Source organism: Artemia franciscana, chromosome 13 (genome assembly GCF_032884065.1).
Source record: "Artemia franciscana chromosome 13, ASM3288406v1, whole genome shotgun sequence".
Taxonomy (NCBI): Eukaryota; Metazoa; Arthropoda; class Branchiopoda; order Anostraca; family Artemiidae; genus Artemia; species Artemia franciscana.
Genome location: NC_088875.1, coordinates 44,177,519 through 44,199,961, shown reverse-complemented (window position 1 = coordinate 44,199,961; position 22,443 = coordinate 44,177,519). Strand labels below are relative to the sequence as shown.

Sequence of the window (22,443 nt, the reverse complement as noted above, 5' to 3'; positions counted from 1 at the left end):
TTCGACATTTTTGTGAATAGCCCCCTGAGGCAAACCAGCTGCTCGTCTTCTTCCATAACAATATATACAAATTCTCCCTCTTTGCACCCTCCCAAGAGCTTTCTATTTCCCTTAAATTTTTCCTCACGACACCCTCCCACACCTTTTACGGACCACCTGCTTTTCGTTTGGCCGCTTAAGGTTGGCCGACAAGGACAATCCTTGGCAATCTGCCATCCTTCATCTTTTGAAAACAATTCTTTTGAAAACATCTAGCAAATACTCCTCCATTTTTTGCAGCGGATCGAATTTAATATTAAAATCAAATTAGACTTTTATATTACAACAACAAAAGAGAGAATAATGAGGACTTTTTTTCCCAAGACAGTGAACCAACAAAACCTATTTGAATATTTCGGCCCTATATCTAAGGGCCGTCTTCAGCAAAGAAAAAATAAAAAACAATAAAACACTTACAATAAAAGTTCTCAGTTAAAAATCCATTTTTTTTTATTTTAAAATAGCCTTGGCATCATTACTTCTTAACGAAAAGTTCAGCCAAGACTGTCTGATAAAAGCTAACATTTTACAAGATACAAAGGTTCATTCATTTCACTAACTGTATTTATTAAAAATTGGAATGATTTCTTATTGCGATATTTGCCTTCTCTGCAGCTAATCTGATAGTTCTTTTGATATTGGGCTTGTTTTTGTTCTTTCCTATTTTTGTTTTATTTTGAATTAGATTATTTTCTATAATTAATTTTTTGTGCATAGGGTTGAGAGTGTATTCACCCAAGTCTCTATTTAGGGATGTATTATTATTTAAGTTTCGTTTGATTTCGATTGCCTCACGGACAGTTTGTTTGATTCCTAGGTCATTGCTAATTAGAATTGTTTCGTCAAATAGAACATAATGGTTTGGATTTTCAAAAATATGATTACTTAAAGCTGAATCGAAAGATATGGAGTTATTTTACATTATATAGCTCCATTTATATTAGTCGACTCTTATATTAGTTGATAGTCATTGATCCGTAAAAGAGTTTTTCATATACTCATCTGTATATATTTAATATGTATCTAATATTTTTCCAAACGAAATTTTTCTTTGCAATAAGTTCTATCCTTGTCCATCCATAGCAATAAATCCAAAATGATTTAATTTTTATATTGTTGGCTTGGCTTTTGTTATTCTGTAGATTTTCAATATATTTTGCTTCTCCGAATCAAACGGTTCGTGGTAACAAACTGTAAGTAAGCATAGACTTGGCCATATAGTAACCGAAACTTTAAAGAACGAAATTTTGATAAAAATTTATACACCAAAAACAATTGGCTTTTTATGCTGATTCCAAATGCATAAAATTTCATTAAACTTAGTATTACCCATCAAAAACTACGAGGCTGGGAAGTTTTGAATGATTTACAAAAAAGGGAAAAACACCCCCAAAGAGTCATATCTAAGAGCTCTATTATAGGCCTTTCAAACTCCTGTCTAGAAAAATGTGGAATTTAGATTTTTTTTTCTTTGCTAAAAGAAAGATCAGAGACGCATTTTTATTGCTTCTTTTTTCCCCAGGAGTGATTGTATTGAACCAGTGATCCTAAAAAATCAGGATAAGGCTCATTAAAACGGAAATTTTAAGTTCTAGTGCCCTTTTTTAAGTGACAAAAAGATTGAACAACAAATGGTGTCTGTCCCCCCTTTTCTCGAAGACATCTGATCAAATGTTTGAGATAGCCCTTTGATTCAGTATAGTTGAAAGGTCCAATAACTATGCCTTTGAGGTTGACAAGACCCCAAATAGCCCCTTGGCAATATACTGAGATGTTTTTGGGAATTTAGTGTGGGAATTTCCGTGGGGAAAATTTGACGTGGGGAGGAAAGTTTCCAGGGTGAATTGTAGGGGAAATTATACACGGGAGAGTGGATTACCTGGCTTGCTTTGAAAAAATGGGATGAAATTAAACACAAAAACAACAAAATTTTCTAACTTTAAATTAGGAGCAACATTAGAATTTAAAATAAAAGAAAAATTATTTCTGATATTTGGGGGGTTACCCCTTCCTTAGCCCTCGGTCTTTATGCAGGAATTTGACTTTTTGAAATAATTCTTTAAGCAAGACTGCTTAAACACAAGGGCCGTTCAATTTGAATGAGAAGTACTTTAAAGGAACTTTAAGACTTTACCGTAAAGAGTAAAGGTTGGGGGAGGGGTAGCCCTCAAATATACGGAATAATTTCTTTTCAGTTTAATTGTTAGCGTTGATCTCTGTTTTTAGTTGAAAAAACATTTCCCCCCTTAATTAAAAAAAAAAAATCGTATTTATACATTATATGAACTTCAGTCTCTGTCGCTGAAACAATTTACAAATTGTAGACCATCAAAAAATCTTATTACGTTATTTCTGATGGTAACTATGGCTATCAGAACAACTGACATTTCAGGCTTTCTTTGAAGAATATATAATAATACAACGTCTCTAGAAAGTAATCAGTTCCACCCAAATCAGTCAGCTGGAACTGGATACAGCTCCCAAGGGATGATTAGAAATAAGCTAATCTTTAAAGAAACCATTTTCTATTATCGGGATATCTGATGGGTCACGATATTGCGTCAAAACTGGGGCTGATAAGTTACCGAAAAGGAAGGGGATATTGACCTGTAACCTTGATGGCGAATAAGAGAAAAGAAAATTATTATAAAATCGTTTTGATAGTTTTACTTTTATATAAAACACTGGGTAAACGGAGCATAAACGTTAAAAGACTAATGTCGACCGTTATGTAAAGGTGAGGCTATACATAAGATTTATTTTATTTTGTAAAACCTCTTCATTATTATACAAATATAGAGCCTGCCGTTAAAAACACTAAAACTTTTTTGAGGAATGACTTTTTTATAGCTCTTCGTTTTTGCGTCTTTTTTCTTTCTCTTCTCTTTTGGGGCCTTTCGTTTTTTTCTTTCTGTTCTTTTTTTAGTACAACTGCTTTATTTTCCTCTTTACGTAACAACTGACATAAAGCGCTTTGATGCTTTTTAATTCTCTTTTTATTGAAGTGATTGCAACTGCATGCGTTGGTAATTATTTTACCAACAGAATATTCTTAAGAATCCAAAAATACGTAAACCCCCAAACAGGATATTTATTTGAAAACACGGTACATATTTTGAAAAATTTGAGGCAAGGCAGGCTCAGATTCCTCCTTCTTAGCATATCTTCTTGAAAGGTGCTGCAATATTTATAGAATAATTTTATTGGATAGGAGAGTTGATGTTAAGAGTAACACAGAACAAACGGAGAAACAAAAACGCGGGAATGAAAGATAACTTTTTGATTAGGGTACCCTCCACCTTTTCCGGTATTATTTAAATTATAAATGCTTGTGAAGACATTTTAGTTAGGGGCTTTAGTAAAAGAATACGTACAGTGTAATCATGGATTTCCCGGAGACCACGTTTCTCTTACGTCTTTTGAAAAGCCCCGAAATCTGAAAGGATAATTTGATACCACCAAAGAGAAGACTGGACGACTTGTGAGGTGCTCTTATTTCCAAGCGATAGGGATTTTTCTATTTGAAAAACCTTGGTAATTTCGTAATCTGAACAAAGCAGAAAGCTCATGTACGTTGAAAAACTTCCTCCGGCTCGTAAAAACGTAAAAAAAGAACAATTTTTTGGTCCATTTTTATAGTTATTTAAACCCCCTCCATAAAAGTCCTTTTGTAACTTGCCCCTCAACACAAAGTCCTGGATACGACTCTTTTATAATTAAATGAAAAAAACAATTTTTTTAACTGAAAGTAAGGAGCGATTCTAAAACTTAAAACGAACAGAAATCACTCCGTATATGAAAGGGGCTGTTCCCTCCTCAGCTCCCCGCTCTTTACGCTAAAGTTTGACTCTTTCTCTCAACTCTACTTTTCAAAACAGTAAAAAACTTTAGCGTAAAGAGGGGGCGTTGGGGAGGGAACAGCCCCTTTCAAATACGGAGTGATTTCTGTTCGTTTTAAGTTTTAATGTCGCTCCTTACTTTCAGTTAAAATACTTGTTTTTTCATTTAATTTCTTAACGTTTTTGAATTAATACGTGTTTTGATTTTGGCTCTCCGCACATGAATAATTAAAATGAAATTTGCATATTAATTTATTCTTTTGGCTAAATGGCTTTCTCATAGTTTTGATCGGACGATTTTGAGAAAAACAGGAGCGGGGAAGGAGGCCTAGTCTCCCTTCAATTCTTTGGTTACTTAAAAAGGCAACTAGAACTTTTAATTTTTTACGAACGTTTTTATTAGTAAAATTATACGTAACTTACGGATTAACTTACGAAACGAATTTCTATATTCGTATGTTTTTATTACGTATATGAGGGGGTTTTCCCCCTCGTCAATACCTCGCTCTTTGCATTAAAGCTTGCATTTCATCCTAATTCCTTAAGAATGAGAAAGGCCGTGGAATAAATAGTTGAAATTACTGAAAAACTTTAGCGTAAAGAGCGAGGTATTAGAAGGAGTTGAACCCCTCAAATGCGTAATAATCTCTTTTTGTTTTAAGTTTTAATGCGGCTCCTTACTTCCAATTGAAATAACTTTTTCATATTTATTTTTTCATTGTTTTTTGAATGCTAGGAAATCCTGTGCCCCCTTCATGGAAATTATCTTCCCCCATGACGAATTCCTCCATGTAAAGTTCCCCCACATAACCCCCTCTCCTCAACTCCTCCCCAACCAAAAGAATTCCCCTGACAGCGTCCTTACACTTCCCAATAACCATTAATATATGTAATTAAATAAAAAAAATTAATGAAAGTAAGGAGCAATATTAAAACTTAAAAAAAACAGAAATTACTCCTTATATGAAAGGGGCTTTTCCTCTTCAACGCCTCGCTCTTTACGCTAAAGTTTGACTCTTTCTTTTAACTCTACTTTTTAAAAGAGTAAGAAATCTTAGCGTAAAGAGCGGGGCGTTGAGAAGGAAAAGCCCCTTTCATATACGGAGTAATTTCTGTTCGTTTGAAGTTTTAATATTGCTCCTTACTTTCATTTAAAAAAAACTTGTTTTTTTATTTAATTTCTTGGCGTTTTTGAATTGATGCATGTTTTGATCTTGGCCCTCCGCGCATAAATAATTAAAACGAAATTTGCATATTAATCAATTGCAATGAATCGGAAGATTTTGAGAAAAGAGGAGTGAGGGAGGAGGAGACGAATAATAAACACGAACGCGTGTTTATTTGTTTTTTCTTCCAGGGGTCATTGTGTCGAACCATTTATCCTAGAAGATCGGGAGAGGGCTCATTTGATTGGAAGTCAAAAGTTTTAGTGCCCTTTTTAAGTGACCCAAAAGGTGGGAAGGTAACTAGTCCCTCTCTCGCGTCCCTTTTTTCCCAATGACATCTGATCAAAATTTCTAGATAGCAGTTTGGTTCAGCATGGTTGAAAGATCCAATAGCTACACATTTGGGAGTGATACGACCACATAATCCTAGGGAAAAGGGTTGTAAGCTACACAGTTTGGCCACTGTTCACATATTGCATTTGTTGTTGGAAAATATACGGAAATTTGGGTGGTATTTTCTTCGGGGCTGGATTTCCACGGGCAGAATGTTATGTCGGGAGGAGAGTTACCAGAAGGATTTTCCGGAGGGAATTTTAAACTAGTAGGGGATAAGGGAAGGGAATTTCCTGGGATGATTTGAAATTGAAAATAGGGAGAAACATTAAAACTTAAAAGGAATAGAAATTATTCCGCATATGAGAGGGTACCACTTCCTCATCCCTCACTCTTAATACTAAAGTTTGACTTTTTGTCATAATTCTTCAAACACAAGAGCTGTTGATTTTAAATGAAGTGTATCTTTAAAGAACTTTAAGACTTTAGCGAAAAGAGAACGATGGTTTAGGAAGGGGTAGTCCTCCTCAAATATAGGATAATTTCTGTTTCTTTTGAAGTTTTAATATTGCTCCTGACTTTTAGTTGAAAACTTTGTTTTCTACTTAATTAAAGGGTTATGACTGGGAGTCAAAATTAAACTCAGTGTTTATTATTAGTAAGTTGAAATTAGCGCAATTTGAACTTATATTGTTTTTGGACGAATGAAGAATTGTATAGCTTTAATTTCAGCAAAGCTAATAAAAAGCATACTTCCAGCGCGAGTCACATTTGACCATACACTCCATGAGCCCTGTTTAGAAAACACGAAAGATACAAAAAACAGTATGCCTATTGTGTGACGTCATTAATTGCTACGGCCCCATTTTTCGGCCCCATAAAGATGTCTTAACCCTGTCTAAATGTAACTCTAAAACCGATCAGGAAAAATCTATCTGTGGTTTTTCAGTTACACCTTTGGATATAAAGAAGTTTTGCGGCTCTTTTTGGGCCCATTTGGCCAAACACAATTTTTTATATAAGGTTTCTTGTGGCTTAGAGATTTTTCAAAACGATCAAGGGCAACAAGCTTTTGGGCCTATTTCTGGGCCCCCTAACACTCCCTTTCCATCGGCAAAAAAATTGTGATCCGTTTAGAATGGATCTTTGGAAGTTTCAAGCCAATCGAAAAAAAAAGGTTTTCGCCCTTTTTTGGGCCCCACTTCCAGAAGGGGGCCGTAACCCCAGATAAAAACTGTTATGTAATCATGGTCTACTTTTATAGGGACTAATAGTTTTAAGTATCAACCTATTGAAAAACAAATAGTTTGTTGGCCTTTTTTTTTTTACCAAATTTTCAGGTGGACCAATATTTTTATCCTCGTGGTTTAATTTTTATTTATTTAGAAAAAGAACTGACTCTTTTTCGGAGGAGTCGTTATTATTTTTCTTTTGGATCATCTCTTGGCCTGAGGATTTGAGTAGATACGTTTTATGCTGATTAAAATTTTTTTTGGCGCTTTTCAGCCCTCACTGGGGGCCTAATTTTTTTTTTGTTAGGACCGTCAAGGCTCAAATGTTTACGACTAGAAGCTTCATACTGATCAGGAAGAACAAGGTTGTTGGTGAAATTCTGACCACTTAGCAACTTAAACCACAAGCCAATCCTCGAGAGCTTAAAGTCTATTGGAAGTCATCCATCCATTCTTCGGTCTTGTGAGCTGGCCTCAAATGAGCCAAAAAGTAAATTATTTTCGTGTAACGAAATTAACCTAAACTTAAATGGGTAAAAAGCACAAAGACCATCCAAAGCCATTATTGGTGCATACATCCGAATTGACGTTTCATCTGCTGGATTGTTTTAAAGGGCAGGTTGTAAGCCTGTTGCCCAACCTTATGACAGCGAGGATCGATCCCTCCACTATGCTACCGCAAGGTAAACTTAATCAAACAGTTCGTGGTAACGAACTGTAGTAAGGAGCGACCCGGCTCAATAGTAACCAAAACTCTAAAAAATGGAATTTTGATACCAATACCTACATCAAAAGAATCGCATTTTAATGCTGATTTTAAATATATAAGTTTCATCAAGTTTAGTCTTACCCATCAAAAGTTACGAGCCTGAGAAAATTTGCATTATTTTAGAAAATAGGGGGAAACGCCCCCTAGAAGTCGTAAAATCTTGACGAAAATCACACCATCAGATTCAGCGTATCATAGAACCCTACTGTAGAAGTTTCAAGCTCCTATCTACAAAAATGTGGAATTTTGTATTTTTTGCCAGAAGGCAGATCACGGATGCGTGTTTATTTGTTTTTTTTTTTGTTTTTTCTTTTTTTTCCCAGGGTTGATCTTATCGACCCAGTTGTCCTAGAATGTTGCAAGAGGGCTCATTCTAACGGAAATGAAAAGTTCTAGTGCCCTTTTTAAGTGACCAAAAAAATTGGAGGGCACCTAGGCCCCCTCCCACGCTAATTATTTTACCAAAGTCAACGGATCAAAATTCTGAGATAGCCATTTTATTCAGCGTAGTCGAAAAACTTTATAATTAAGTCTTTGGGGACGACTTACTCCCCCACAGTCCCCGTGGGAGGGGCAACAAGTTACAAACTTTGACCAGTGCTTACATATAGTAATGGTTATTGGGAAGTGTACAGCCGTTTTCAGGAGGATTTTTTTGGTTGGGGGAGGGGTTGAGAAGAGGGGGATATGCTGGGGGAACTTTCCATCGATAATTTGTCATGGGGGAAGAAAATATCCATGAAGGGAGCGCAGGATTTACTAGCATTAATTAAAAAAAAAAAACAATGAAAAAATAAATATGAAAAAGTTCTTTCAGCTGGAAGTAAGGAGCAGCATTAAAACTTAAAATAAACAGAAATTATTACCCATTTTAGGGGCTCCCTCCTCCTAATACCTCGCTCTTTACGCTAAAGTATTTTTAGTAATTTCAACTATTTATTCTACGGCTTTTGTGATTCTGGGGTCATTCTTAATGAATTGGGACAAAATTTAAGCTTTAGTGTAAAGAGCGAGGATCTGACAAGGGGGTGAACCCCCTCATGTTTAAAATAAAAATATGAGAATACAAAAGTTCTTTAGGTAAGCTAATTTATAAGTTACGTAAATCTTTTACTAATAAAAATATTCGTAAAAAATTAAAAATTCTAGTTGCCTTTTTAATTAACCAAAAAATCGGAGGGCAACTAGGCTTCCTCCCCCGCTCTTTTTTTCTCAAAATCATTCGATCAAAATTATGAGAAAGCCATTTAGCCAAAAAAAAATGCAAATTTTGTTTTAATTATTCCTCTGCGGAGAGCCAAAATCAAAACATGCATTGATTCAAAAACGTTCAGAAATTAAATAAAAAAAACAAGTTTTTTTAACTGAAAGTAAGGAGCGACATTGAAACTTAAAACGACCAGAAATTACTTCTTACATTAAAGAGGCTGCTTCCTCATCAACGCCCCGCTCTTTACGCTAAAGTTTTTTACTGTTTTAAAAAGAAGAATTGAGAGAAAGAGTCAAACTTTAGCGTAAAGAGCGAGGCGTTGATGAGGAAGCAGCCTCTTTAATATACGAAGTAATTTCTGGTCGTTTTAAGTTTTAATGTCGCTCCTTACTTTCAGTTAAAAAAACTTGTTTTTTTTTATTTAATGGGAAGAAGACGCAATCTCAATTTTATCTAGGAGTGAAATAAAATATTTTTAACTGGTAAATGGGTATGCTTTATTTATTAACAAAATATTGTCTGTTAATTGACATAAGTCTTGGGAGAGAAACACAATTCTGAAAGCAGCTCTCAAGAAAGCGGCAAGAAAGCCTCATCAAGAAAGCGACTCCTACTTTTGTAATTGACACCACAAATCGATGCAAAAAATGAAATCTCTTAAGTTGGATAAAAGCTTTTGAAGCCAATCCTTATACGATTTTTAGAGATCCTCAGCGGGGAAAGGCAAATATTTGCTTTTAGTCTTCCTTCTGCTTTCCAAGATTTATTGTGTGAGATTGAAGAAGAGAAATCACGTACTTTTAATAGAAAGAGCAAACACATAGAATTTTGATTTCTTACGTCTGTAAAGATGAAAATTTTACTAAATATTTTATCACAGCCATTAAATTCATAACCGTAATTTCGAATATGTTATTTGTATTTGCTTATCTGCTTTTTTCTGCCAATGAAGCAGAGTCTAAAGACCTCGCAATGTTCCCTTTACTCTTTTTTCAAAAATCGGAAACAGATCTCTCAAATTTGTTATACTTCTAATAAAATCAAAGGAAAATATTGGTAGAAAAAATCCATAAATGTTTTTATAAAGGTGGTTTTTGATAAATTTTGAGAGCCTAATAGAGGGTTCTTCTCATCGGCTTTAATAAGAAGATTATGCTATTTTCTCTAAAAATCGCATAATCTTGCCAAATCTTCTTCCATTATTCTTGAATCTTATCTGTCATCCCCAAATTTCTCTTTTAAAGATTGGGCTCTTCAAAATCTTCCCGGAAATCCACGTTAACAAAAATTATAGATTTTTATTTTGTGTTAACGTTCGTGTACTTTTCAAGAGATGTCACAGATATCAAATTTCATTCAGGGAAATTCAGGTAAAAAAGGAAAAACTTAGGGATAGTGGAAACCCTGTAATCATAAATAATAAAAGAGTTAAATTTATCTTAACTCTTAAAGCAAACAAAACTTAAAGGAAAATTACATGCAATTGTCAAACCCAATCTTTTTTAAGGGAATCTTGGGGATGTCAGATAAAATTCGAAGATGATGGACGAGAGACGGTTCTGGCCTCACTTGCGCCTTGGCAAAATCTTGATTAAGGCTCCCCTCCTGTATCCCACAAAATTTTCAATTTTAATTAAATTTTCATTTATTAACACGATTATTTCCAACTGATTGTATTAATTGATTAAAAATTTAATTGTGTATTATTTTTTAATCTATTATTGAAATTATATAATTAATAATAATTATTATTTTTTAATTTTTCGATTCTTCTAAATTTATTAGTTTGCAAATATATTTTTGCATTCAGAAAATTTTGCAGTTACAAAGAGTAAAACCTTAACATTAAGAGTGGGGACTAAGGAGTGGAAGTTTCCCTCATTAGCATGATAATGCATGCTCGGGTAAAGCAAATCTCATCCATTAAAGCCAATAATTAGAAGCTATCGGGAATTAGTTCCACCACTTCCAACCTATTCTCAAACTTTCAGTCGGTAAAATGTTATACCGACCGTGAACAATAATGAGCTACTCAGAACACACATGAACATGAATTAACAATAATTTTGGGAGGGTTCTTAAACCACCAAATAAAAACATGAATTCTTTCACAAGTTTTGGAAAAAAAATTAAAAATGTAATCTAAAAGGGGCTGTTAGCCATCCCCTTAAGTATCCACTGCTCATGATTATATGAGTATGATACGTCTGTTAAAGAAAGTTTGATTATTGTGAGCAAAATTTTAAGTAATGATTACAATATAGCGTTTGTAGGATAAATTGGATTAGTTTATATTTGTAACTTCTCTTTGGAATAGCCTAAACGTTCAATTTCCTCAAATAAAGGGCTCAAATGTATGAGGCCATAATTGCTTGTATTAAAAGCGTATTGTTTTTTTTTTTTTTTTTTTTTTTTTTTTAAATAGTACGACAAACTGAAATCAAAGCGAAAAACTAAAATAATAATCAAATCAACAACTCAAAGAACAAGAATCTGTAGTTAGACCACAAGCCCTCCTAATTAAAGCAATTGCTCTTAAAGTCAAGCAATTTCCCAGGGATTCTTATTCAGGCACTGGGATACTGGGATTATTTATCTAAACGTCTTTTCACGTACGCAAAATATCTATCCTTGGTTGTTTTTTTCTTTTTTTAGTTTAGTGGTAGCTGAAGACTATCCCATCTAATAATTCTTGGAGAAAGAAAATTTTAATTTTTCCGGAAATAGAAAAATAATTTAAAATAATTATTTTTTTAATAATTATAAATTTATTTCTAATGATTTTTCTAATTTGAAAATCAGAAAAAAATTAAATAATTAGTTATTAAAATAATTAAAAACAATTAATTAGGGGAATTCCCTCTCCCCTAATTAAGAGCATCTATTTTATTTTCACAACATTTTTAGAAATACAATTTAAGCGTAGAGGTGTCATTTGCTAGGTGAACCGTTCTATTTTATTGGGAAGATGTACATTCAGTATGAGAGAGGGGAAAACATTACTTTATATGTTGTAAACCTCTATATTCCCAAAAATTAAATTAGGAAAAAAACGTTTGCCTTAAAAAGTGTCTTATGAATTATAAAAATCAGAGAAAAAATGAGAAAAAAAATCAGAGAAAGCAATTTTATAAAAACGAGAAAAATCCAGCGTTAGATGCAGAGAAATTGGTGTATAGACAAGGGTGCTCCCCCACTAGAAGAATAGTACTATCTTTCAAAAAAAAAGCAACACGCTGAGGGCAAAAGGGTTTGATTTCAAAATATGGTTGTGAATCTTTACCATACTTAAGACAAAACCAGGAAAGAAGAAGTTTTCTCGAAAACCTCTTCTGAATAATTTAAAGGCAGAGAGAAAGGAAAACAAAGAAAGAAATTTTGTATGACTGAGTAAATCCGGGTTAGATGTAGAGAAAAATCTGTGAAGATAAGGCTGCTCCTTTACTAGAAGAATTAAATAAAAAACAAGTTTTTTTTTAACTGAAAGTAAGGAGGGACATTAAAACTTAAAAAGAACAGAAATTACTTCGTGTATGAAAGGAGCTGCTTCCTCATCAACGCCCCGCTCTTTACGCTAAAGTTTTACTCTTTCTCTCAACTCTACCGTACTTTTTAAAACAGTAAAAAACCTTAATGTAAAGAGCGGGGTGTTGACGAGGAAGCAGCCCCTTTAATATACAAAGTAATTTCTGGTCGTTTTAAGTTTTAATGTCGCTCCTTACTTCCAGATAAAAAAACTTGTTTTTTATTTAATTTCTGAACGTTTTTGAATCAATGCAGGTTTTGACTTTGGCTCTCGACAGATGAATAATTAAAATGAAATTTGCACAATAATTTTTTTTGGCTAAGTGGCTTTTTAATAATTTTGATCGAATGATTTTGAGAAAAAAGGAGCTGGGGAGGAGGCTTAGTTGCACTCCAACTTTTTGGTTACTTAAAAAGGCAACTAGAACTTTTAATTTTTTACGATCGTTTTATTAGTAAAGATATACCTAACTCACAAATTAGCTTACGTAGCGACTTTCTGTATTCTCATGTTTTTATTATGTATATGAGGGGGTTCAATTCGTCGTCAGTACCTCGCTCTTTAAACTAAAGCTTAAATTTTGTCCCAATTTCTTAAGAAAGACCCCTGAATCACAAAAGCCGTAGAATAAATATTTGAAATTACTAAAAACACTTTAGCGTAAAGAGCGAGGTATTAGGAGGAGGTGAGCCCCTCATATGCGTAATAATTTCTGTTCATTTTAAGTTTTAATGCTGCTCCTTACTTTCAGTTGAAAAACTTATTCATATTCATTTTTTCATTGATTTTTTTTTAAATAATGCTAGAAAATCCTGCGTCCCCTTCATGGATATTTTCTTCCCCCATAGCAGATTTCTCCATGGAAAGCTCCCCAAAAATATTCCCCTCTTCTCAACCCCTCCCCCAACCAAAAAATCCCCCTGAAAATATCTGTACGCTTCCCAATAACCATTACTCTATGTAAGCACTGGTCAAAGTTTGTAACTTGTAGCCCTTCCCACGGGGACTGTCGGGGAGTAGGTCGTCCCCAAAGACATAGTTATATGGTTTTTTGACTATGTTGAATAAAATGGCTATCTCAGAATTTGGATTCGGTGACTTTGGGAAAATAATTAGCGTGAGAGGATGCCTAGGTGCCCTCCAACTTTTTTGTATTTTAAAAAGGGCACTAGAACTTTTCAGTTCCGTTAAAATGAGCCCTCTTGCAACATTGTAGGACCACTGGGTCGATACGATCACCCTGGGAAAAAAAACAAAAAAAAACAAATAAATACTCATCCGTGATCTGCCTTCAGGCAAAAAATAAAAAATTCCACATTTTTGTAGATAGGAGCTTGAAACTTCTACAAAAGAGCTCTCTGATACCTTGAATCTGATGGTGTGATTTTCGTTAAGATTATATGGCTGTTAGAGGTTGTTTCCCCCTATTTTCTTAAATAAGGCAAATTTCCTCAGGCTCGTAACTTTTGATGGGTAAGACTAAACTTGACGAATCTCATATATTTAAAATCAGTATTAAAATGTAATTTTTTTGATGTAGCTATTGATATCAAAATTCCGTTATTTAGAGTTTGGTTACTATTGAGCCGGGTCGCTCCTTACTACAGTTCGTTACCACGAACTTTTTGATAGTACTATCTTTCAAAAAAAGAAACCTACACGCTGAGGACAAGAGGGTTTGATTTCAAAATATTGTTGTGAGTCTTTACCATACATAAAACAAAATTAGGAAATAAGAAGTTTTCTCGAAAACCTCTCCTGATAATTTAAAGGCGGAGAGAAAGGAAAACAAAGAAAGCAACTTCATCAGACTGAGTAAAATCCGGGGTTAGAAGTAGAGAAATATCTGTGAAGACAAGGGTGCTCCTCTACTAGAAGGACAATAGGCCTATTATCTTTCAAAAATAGGAAAGCTACATGCTAAGGTGGATAAAAGTGTCTGATTTCAAAATAATATTGCGAGCTTTTACAATAAATAATACAAATTCTTTGAAAGAAAAAAAAATCCTTCGAAAATCTATTATGAATAATAAAAAGCTGAAAGGAAAGGGAAATAAGATCGTAAAACTATCATACCATTTTGTCATATTCCGACTAAAGCTTTAGCAAATTTTAATTTATAAACAAGTCTGCCTAAATACTAAAAGAACCATAACATTTTATCAGAATAATACCTACAACATAAGTGGGGCAGAAATTTTCATATTTGAAAAGAAAATATGGCAACTGGGTCAGATTGAAGTAGGAAAGAAACGAATACTTTAAAACTCTCTTAGGAGTAATAAAATTACGAAATAGAATTGAAAGAGAAGCATTTTCCTTTGAAAATCTCCTATGAATAATAAAAAGCCGAGGGCAAACGAAAGTATGAAAGCAATTATACGAGTTGATCGGACTCTGCTTCTAGTTTTGGCAAATTTCAATTTATAGTCATATTATAAAAAAGAAACTGAGAAGAAAAAAGAGAAATCTTAAAGGCGATATATTTAAGTGATTAGTGTCTAGACACATGTCTGGCCAGAAATCAATGTCTAGGCAATTACCGTTCACAAGTAAAATTTGGTGTTTGGTTAAACAAGTTACAGCCAAGCATTCAGTTTTGGATTCAAGAACTCCAAGCCTAGGATTTTCAACTATAGCCAATCTGAATGTGTAAAATTCCACCATGTCCATCATCTTTGTTTAGTTTTTGAAATTAAAATTTAAGTTTTGGTCTTCCTTAATCTGTTTTTCATTTTAAGCAAATATGTTGCTTAAAGGTACCTCAATTGCATTCGAGCTATACTCTCAGCCTTGAGTTGCCTAATATTTTGTATATATTGGTTATATTAAAAGAACCTTGAATGCAGCACCAGTTGCACTGCAGCACTAATGCTCGCCCAGATCCAAGAAGTAGATCCGGAAAAGCACGTTGCCCTTTGTACAAATAGAAGTCTTCAGAACAGTTTACTGATGCGAATTTTGATTTTGAACCGATTGAAGAAAATCAGGGACCATCAGGCAGAAATGACTGGAAGCCTCGCAAATATTTCCTGACATACTTCTCTATATAATACTGACACTGTATATGTGATCGAAATATCCAGAAAATTTTGTGAATGATATTATCACTGAATAATTTAGGAATTTATCCCTATACGAATTTTTCATTTCTTGAAATCTTTCAATGAAATCTTTTTTCATTTTAAGGAAATATGCAGCACCAGTAATAACAGTGAAGCACACTGAGGCAATTGTTTGACTGGTGTCATCTAATATTTTAGTAACAGTAAAAACAAGAATTACAATTTTGAAAAACCAAATCTTCATCATAGCTATGTCGTACGTCATATTAAACAAAACAAAAAAATAAGTTTTTTCAACTGAAAGTAACGAGGAACATTAAAAATTGAGATGAATAGAAATTATTACGTATATGAGGGAGGTTACTTCTCTAAAACACATCCCTCTTTGCACTAGTTTTTCAGTACTTTTGAAAAAAGCTTCTTATTGTTCTAATCAAACAAAAAAATATCTTAAGAAATAACAAAAGAAAACTGAAAGGAAACAAAATTAAGAAAGTAATTATATCGGTTGGTAGAAAGCCGGTGACAGCTATAGCAAATTTCAACTTAAAGTTATATTAAACAAAAAAAAAATTTTCTTTACTGAAAGTAAGGAGCAACATTAAAAATTAAAACGAACAGAAATTATTACGTATATGAGGGCAGTTACTTCTACAAGACACATCACTCTTTTTGCTAGTTTTTTAGTATTTTTAAAGAAAATCTTCTTATTGTTCTAATTAAACGAAAAAATCTCTTAAGAAATAACAAAAACAACTGAAAGGAAAGAAAACTAAGAAAGCAATTACATTGGTTGGTAGAAAGCCGGTTGGTAGAATGCTAGCCGTAGCAAATTACAATCAGTACACAAGTTTGCCCCACTACTAGATGAATAATGCAACTTTATTAGAGAAAAACCTGCAAGATGGCTTTCGAGGAGATTTTAAATTTAAAAAACAGTTGCAAAAGTCTGCCCTCTACAAATTTAAATCAGGAAAAAAACGTTTTCCTTCAAAACTCTCTTAGGAATTATATAAAGCCTATGGAAAAAGAAATTAAGATAACAATTATACCAGGCTGGTCAAAATCCGGTGCTAGTTGTTTAGCGATAAGTCTGGCCATATCCGCATCTTCTCGAGCATGCATTGCCGCTATATCTGCTTGTTCCGCTTTCCCGCGGGAGGTTGCTGTCCTACAGGAAAGAAAAAATACTAGCATCAAAAGAGACTTATACTTATTATGAGAGAAAATGGGATTTATATATAGAACACTATTTACCTGTGAGTATAGTAATCCTCGGGCGTTAAAGGATTCAAAATTAATGGATTTTATTTATAAATATTAAAATTTGGCTGTAAAATTGGACTACTTTTAGTCACTCTAACGAAGAATGTTATACGTTCAAAGGAATCTCTGACAAGAGGAGATTCATCCGGAATGTAATTTGATAGCCTGAACCGAACAAAACCGGCAGGGGTCTCAAGTTTTCCTGGCATAAATTTTCAAACCTCCACCCTCTCCCCTTCTTCTCAACATATTTTTGTAAAAGTCATTATCCCCTTGCCATTAAATATTGCATCAAATTACTTACTTAAACTGATCAATAATTTTGATTCATCAGCTTATTCATGAAACGAGATCAACTTTATTTCAAATGGTTTGCATTTTGAATGAACTTTAGATAGCACCAATTTTTATGGTTATTCAGTTACCATCAACAGCATAGATCCCTAACGAACTCCTTTATCATTTTGGTTTGGACATACATTTACGAATATAATCCTGCCTCAAGGTTTGAATGTGTTTTTTCTTTTTTTTTCGTTATTGTGTTCTAGTACTCAGCATAGATCTTGGAAGAAACCATCAACCTATTCGTCAGCCATCTTGGTTTCAAACTAAGCTTACAGACAATAACCTAATTTGAAGCAATTTTCAAAGTGTTTGGATACTTTTTGCCTTATTTATTTTTTATCAACAATTTATGCTTCAACTTGAACCATACCAATATTATTAGTATTTCGTTTTAATCCTCAGTATAGATCTTGTGAGAAATTAAATTTTAAAAAAAACTAGTTTTTTTAACTGAAAGTAAGGAGCGACATTAAAACTTAAAACGAACAGAGCTCTTTACGCTAAAGTTTTTAATTGTTTTAAAAAGTAGAATTGTGGCAAAGAGTCAAACTGTAGCGTAAAGAGCGAGGGATTGTGGAGGGGACAACCCATTAAAAATACGGAGTAATTTCTGTTCGTTTTAAGTCTTCATGTCACTCCTTACTTTCAGTTAAAAAAACTAGTTTTTTTTTATTTAATTTCTGAACGTTTTTGAATTAATGCATGTTTGGTTTTGGCTCTCTGCACATAAATTATTAAAATGAAATTGTATACTAATTCTTTTTTTGGCTAAATGGCTTTCTCTTAGTTTTGATCAGACGATTTTGAGAAATAAGGGGTGGAGAAGGAGGCCTAGTTGCCCTCCAATTTTTCGGTTACTTAAAAAGGCAACTAGAACTTTTAATTTTTAACGAACGTTTTTATTAGTAAAAAATATACGTAACTTAAGAATTAACTTACGTAAAAAACTTTCATAACCTTATATTTTTATTATGTATACGAGGGGGTTTGTACCCTCGTTAATACCTCGCTCTTCACACTAAATCTTAAGTTTTGCCCCAATTCTTTAAGAATGACCCCTGAATCAGAAAAGCCGTAGAATAAATAGTTGAAATTGCTAAAAACACTTTAGCATAAAGAGCTAAGTATTTATCTCCTCCTAAATACCTCGCTCTTTGTGCTAAAGTATATTTAGAACCCCTCATGGGCGTAATAATCTCTGTTTGTTTTAAGTTTTAATGCTACTCCTTACTTTTAATTGAAAACATTTTTCATGTTTATATTTTCATTGTTGTTTTTTTTTTAATAGTAATGCTAGAAAATCCTGCGCCCTTTTCGTTAAATTTCTCTTTTTCCATGAAATATTGCTCCAAGGAAAGATCCTCCCACATACCCCCCTCCCCTTGACCCCACACCCAAACCAAAAGAATCCCCCTAAAAACGTCGGTACACTTCCCAATAACCATTACTGTATGTAAACATTGGTCAAAGTTCTTTTTTATCCCGAAAATTTTTTGATCCGATGACTTTGGGAAAAAACGAGCGTGGGAGGGGGCCTAGGTGCCCTCCAATTTTTTTGGTCACTTAAAAAGGGCCCTAGAACTTTTCATTTCCGTTAGAATGAGCCCTCTTGCAACACTCTAGGACCACTCGGTCGATACGATGACCCCTGGGAAAAAAAGAAACAAACAAATAAACACGCCCCGTGATATGTCTTCTGGCAAAAAATACGAAATTCCACATTTTTGTAGATTTGACCTTGAAATTTTTTCTATGGGGTTCTCTGATACGCTGAATGTCATGGTGTGATTTTCGTTAAGATCTTATGACTTTTAGGGGGTGTTTCCCCCTATTTTCCAAAATAAGGCAAATTTTCTCAGGCTCGTAACTTTCGATGGCAAAGACTAAATTTGATGAAACTTATATATTTAAAATCGGCATAAAAATTCGATTCTTTTGATGTATATTTTAGCATCGAAATTTTGTTCTTTAGAGTTTCGTTTACTATTGAGCCGGATTGCTCCTTACTACAGTTCGTTACCACGAACTGTTTGATGAGGCGATAACATTTTAGAGACTCTTCTGCACCGACGTATTGGACATAAAATACAAAAAACTTGGCGTCCGATTTAGCTTCTGTCTCTGTTAACATCTTTATAAAGTTTCAATTTTTTTCGTTTTTCTTGTTTTTCTGGTTCTTGCTTTGTCACAGTTGACGCATTTTATTGGTTCATGGGTTGAAACAAGAGAGACGCATTGGCAGAAAGTATGGGAAATATGTGATTTAGGCTATATATTTACAAGTTGGGCGGAAGGGTTGAGGGTAAAGCATAGCGGAACTACAGTCAAAATGTGTTACCTACAACTATTCTGTATGTTATGAAGTAAGAATCGTTTTCTTAGCATATTACCTTGTCAATAGCCACTACTCCAGACCTTTACCATGGAAGAATATGTTCTGAATTTGAAAAAAAATCCTAGTGTCACATAAAGCTCTGTTCAGTTCACTGAAAATAAGTATTCACAAGGCTTGATTCTACACGATATCATAAGTCAATTTGTTTCTTTTTTGTTTCGTTGTCTACCGTGTCTGCCGCAACATAGATTAAACTTGAATTCGCACGAAGTGTGGATTTGAATTAATTCTTACACTGAGTCCTATTTAACTAAAAAAAACGAAATTCTACGACTCTCACAGCTAATTTATTGTTTATTTATTCATTAACTTTGTTGGGAATATTTAGAAAGCTCTCTGAAGTGAAACTATGTGATATAAATTTTCAGCATGCTCTCTAAAGATAATACAGAAGCTTCTTTCAAGATCTCTTTAGCAGAAGTTCCTTTTCCATATTCTTTTCAATTGTTCTCTCCCTAAAAACCATAGAAGAAAGCTTTTGGCATTAGATAATGTGTATAGTTTAAAGCCAACCCTAAAAAGCATGGACAATCAATCAATTGTTAGCATAAAATTTGACCGGAAAACTTGAAAAGAGGCGATCACTTTCCAGTCTAGCACTAGTCTTAAGTGAAAGGGGTGGGGGGGATTTGTATTTGGATAGTTTGTATTGGATGGAAGGTGATTTTTCATAGTTAATATATTAATTTAGCATGTTTTAGGAATGCTTATGTAGATAATCGCTATGTGTTAGGAAATTTATTTTCCCTAATGTAGTGATTTATATATCAAATGGTCAATACTTTTGTTTATTATGTTAAATAAAGTAAAAAAGTAAGAAAATGTCTTAATCACAGAGAATAAAGTATAGGCTATAATAAATGTGTCCAGCATGCCTATTCTGTAATGTTGAACAAAGTCATTGATCCACTACACGTGCCTTTCGTGATGATGAGGATGTATATTTGAAGACAATGTTACCTGTGTTCAATGATCAATTCATGTTCATTAAACGATCATAAGTTTAAAAATGACAATTAATTGTAAAACAACCATTATTATTCCATAAGTTATATCAAGAATTTCTTTTAGAAATATTGAATGTTTTGCATAAGCTTGCCTTTGATTGACAATATACATATAGACTTTTTAGGAAATTAAATAAAGAAAAACAAGTTTTTCAACTGAAAGTAAGGAGCAACATTAAAACTTAAAACGAACAGAAATTACTCAGTGTATGAAAGTGGCTGTTCCCTTCTCAACGCCCCACTCTACGCTAAAGTTTGACTCTTTCTCTCAATTCTACATTATAAAACAGTAAATAACTTTAGCATAAAGATCGGAACGTTGAGGAGGGAACAGCCCCTTGCATACATGGAGTAATTTCTGTTCGTTTTAAGTTTTACTGTCGCTCCTTACTTTCAGTTGAAAAATTTGTTTTTTTATTTATTTTCTGAACGTTTTTTGAATTAATGCATGTTTGATTTTGGCTCTCCGCAAATGAATAATTAAAACGACATTGCCGTATTATTTTTTTTTTTTTTTGCTAAATGGCTTTTTCTTAGTTTTGATCAGACGATTTTGAGAAAAAGGGTGGGGGAGGAGGCCTAATTGACCTCCAATTTTTCGGTTACTTAAAGAGGCAACTAGAATTTTTAATTTTTAACGAACGTTTTGACTGTTAAAAATATACGTAACTTACAAATTAACTTACGTAAAGAACTTCTATATTCGTAATTTTATTATGTATATGAGGGGGTTGTCTCAAAGTTAATAGCTCGCTCTTTACATTAAAGCTTTAATTTTCTCCGTAGTCTTTAAGATTGACCCCTGTATCGCAAAGGCTATAAAATAAATAGTTGAAACTACTAAAAATACTTTAGCGTAAAAAGCGAGGTATTTAGGAAAAGCTGAACCCCCCATATGAGTAACAATCTCTGCTCGTTTTAATTTTTAATGCTGGTACTTACTTTCAGTGGGAAAAAAATCACATTTATTTTTTCATTGTTTTTGTTTTTTAAATAGTGCTAGAAAATCTTGCGCCCCCTTCATGAAATTTCTCTTCTCCCATGACAAATTCCTCCAAGGGAAGATACTACGTAACCCCCTCCCCTCAACCCTCCCTCCCCAGCCAAAAAATTCCCCTTAAAATGGAGATTTTTAGTCTGTACACTCCCAAATAACCATTACTATATGTAAACGCTGGTCAAAGTTTGTAACTTGCAGCCCTTCCCCTGGGACTGTGGGGAATACGTCAGCCCCAATAACATGGCTATTATGTTTTTCGACTATGCTGGACAAAATGGCTATCTTAAAATTTTGATCCGTTGACTCTGGGGAAAAATGACCGTGGGAGGGGGCCTAGGTGCCCTCCAATTTTTGGTCACTTAAAAAGGGCACTAGAACTATTAATTTCCGTTAGAATGAGCACTCCCACGACATTCTAGGACCCCTTGGTTGATACGATTACCCCTGGAAAAAAACAAATGAACACGCACCCGTGATCGGTCTTTTGGCAAAAAAATACTAATACGTTCTCTAAAAAAATACTAATAGGATTCTCTAATACGTTGAATGGTGTGATTTTTGTTAAGATCCTATAGCTTTTAGGGGTTGTTTCCCCCTATTTTCCAAAACAAGGCAAATTTTCTCAGGCTCGTAACTTTTGTTCAGTAAGACTAAATTTAATGAAACTTACATATTTAAAATCAACATAAAACTCTTATTCTTTTGATGTATCTATTAGTATCAAAATCCGCTTTTGAGAGTTTCGTTTCTATTGAGCGGGTCGCTCTTTACTACAGTTCGTTACCACGAACTGTTTAAAAACTGAGGACAGACAAGCACATGCACCAAATTTATCGTTACCAAAAAATTGCTCATCTGGACATCTGTACTATATAACTTTTGTCTGCTGTCGTAATCGCCTACTTGTCGACTGCAGAAATTAAAATTATGCATAGAGTAGGAATTCTCGAAGACATTTGTCGCAGAAGACGAAAAAGATGACACGCATGATCAAATGCAAACTTTATGTCTAGAACATGAATAATCAATATTCCTTCTAAGAAAAATTTATTTTCTTCTCAGTATTCATACTTAAGTTAAATACTTCATTCCAAGTATCTAACAATTCTCGATAATTGTGAAAAAATGGAGGTAGAGGCTTATCCAAAGTCATCCCCAAGAAGTGCTGCAGTCGCAAGTAGTGGTGCCCTAATACGGCCCAGAGCACAAAATCAGCATAACCGGTTACTATCCATGTAACGGGTCGACGAC

General features: G+C 33.8%; 1 protein-coding gene across 2 annotated transcripts in view; it reads right to left on the bottom strand.

Moving 5' to 3' along the window:
* Window positions 1-22,443, bottom strand: part of LOC136034974 (junctophilin-1-like) — a 195,957-nt gene that overhangs the window by 71,600 nt on the left and 101,914 nt on the right. For both annotated transcript variants that reach the window (XM_065716536.1, XM_065716537.1), the window contains exon 6: window positions 16,232-16,350. In XM_065716536.1, coding sequence (XP_065572608.1) covers window positions 16,232-16,350 — 119 coding nt within the window. The remainder of the gene's footprint in view (window positions 1-16,231; window positions 16,351-22,443) is intronic.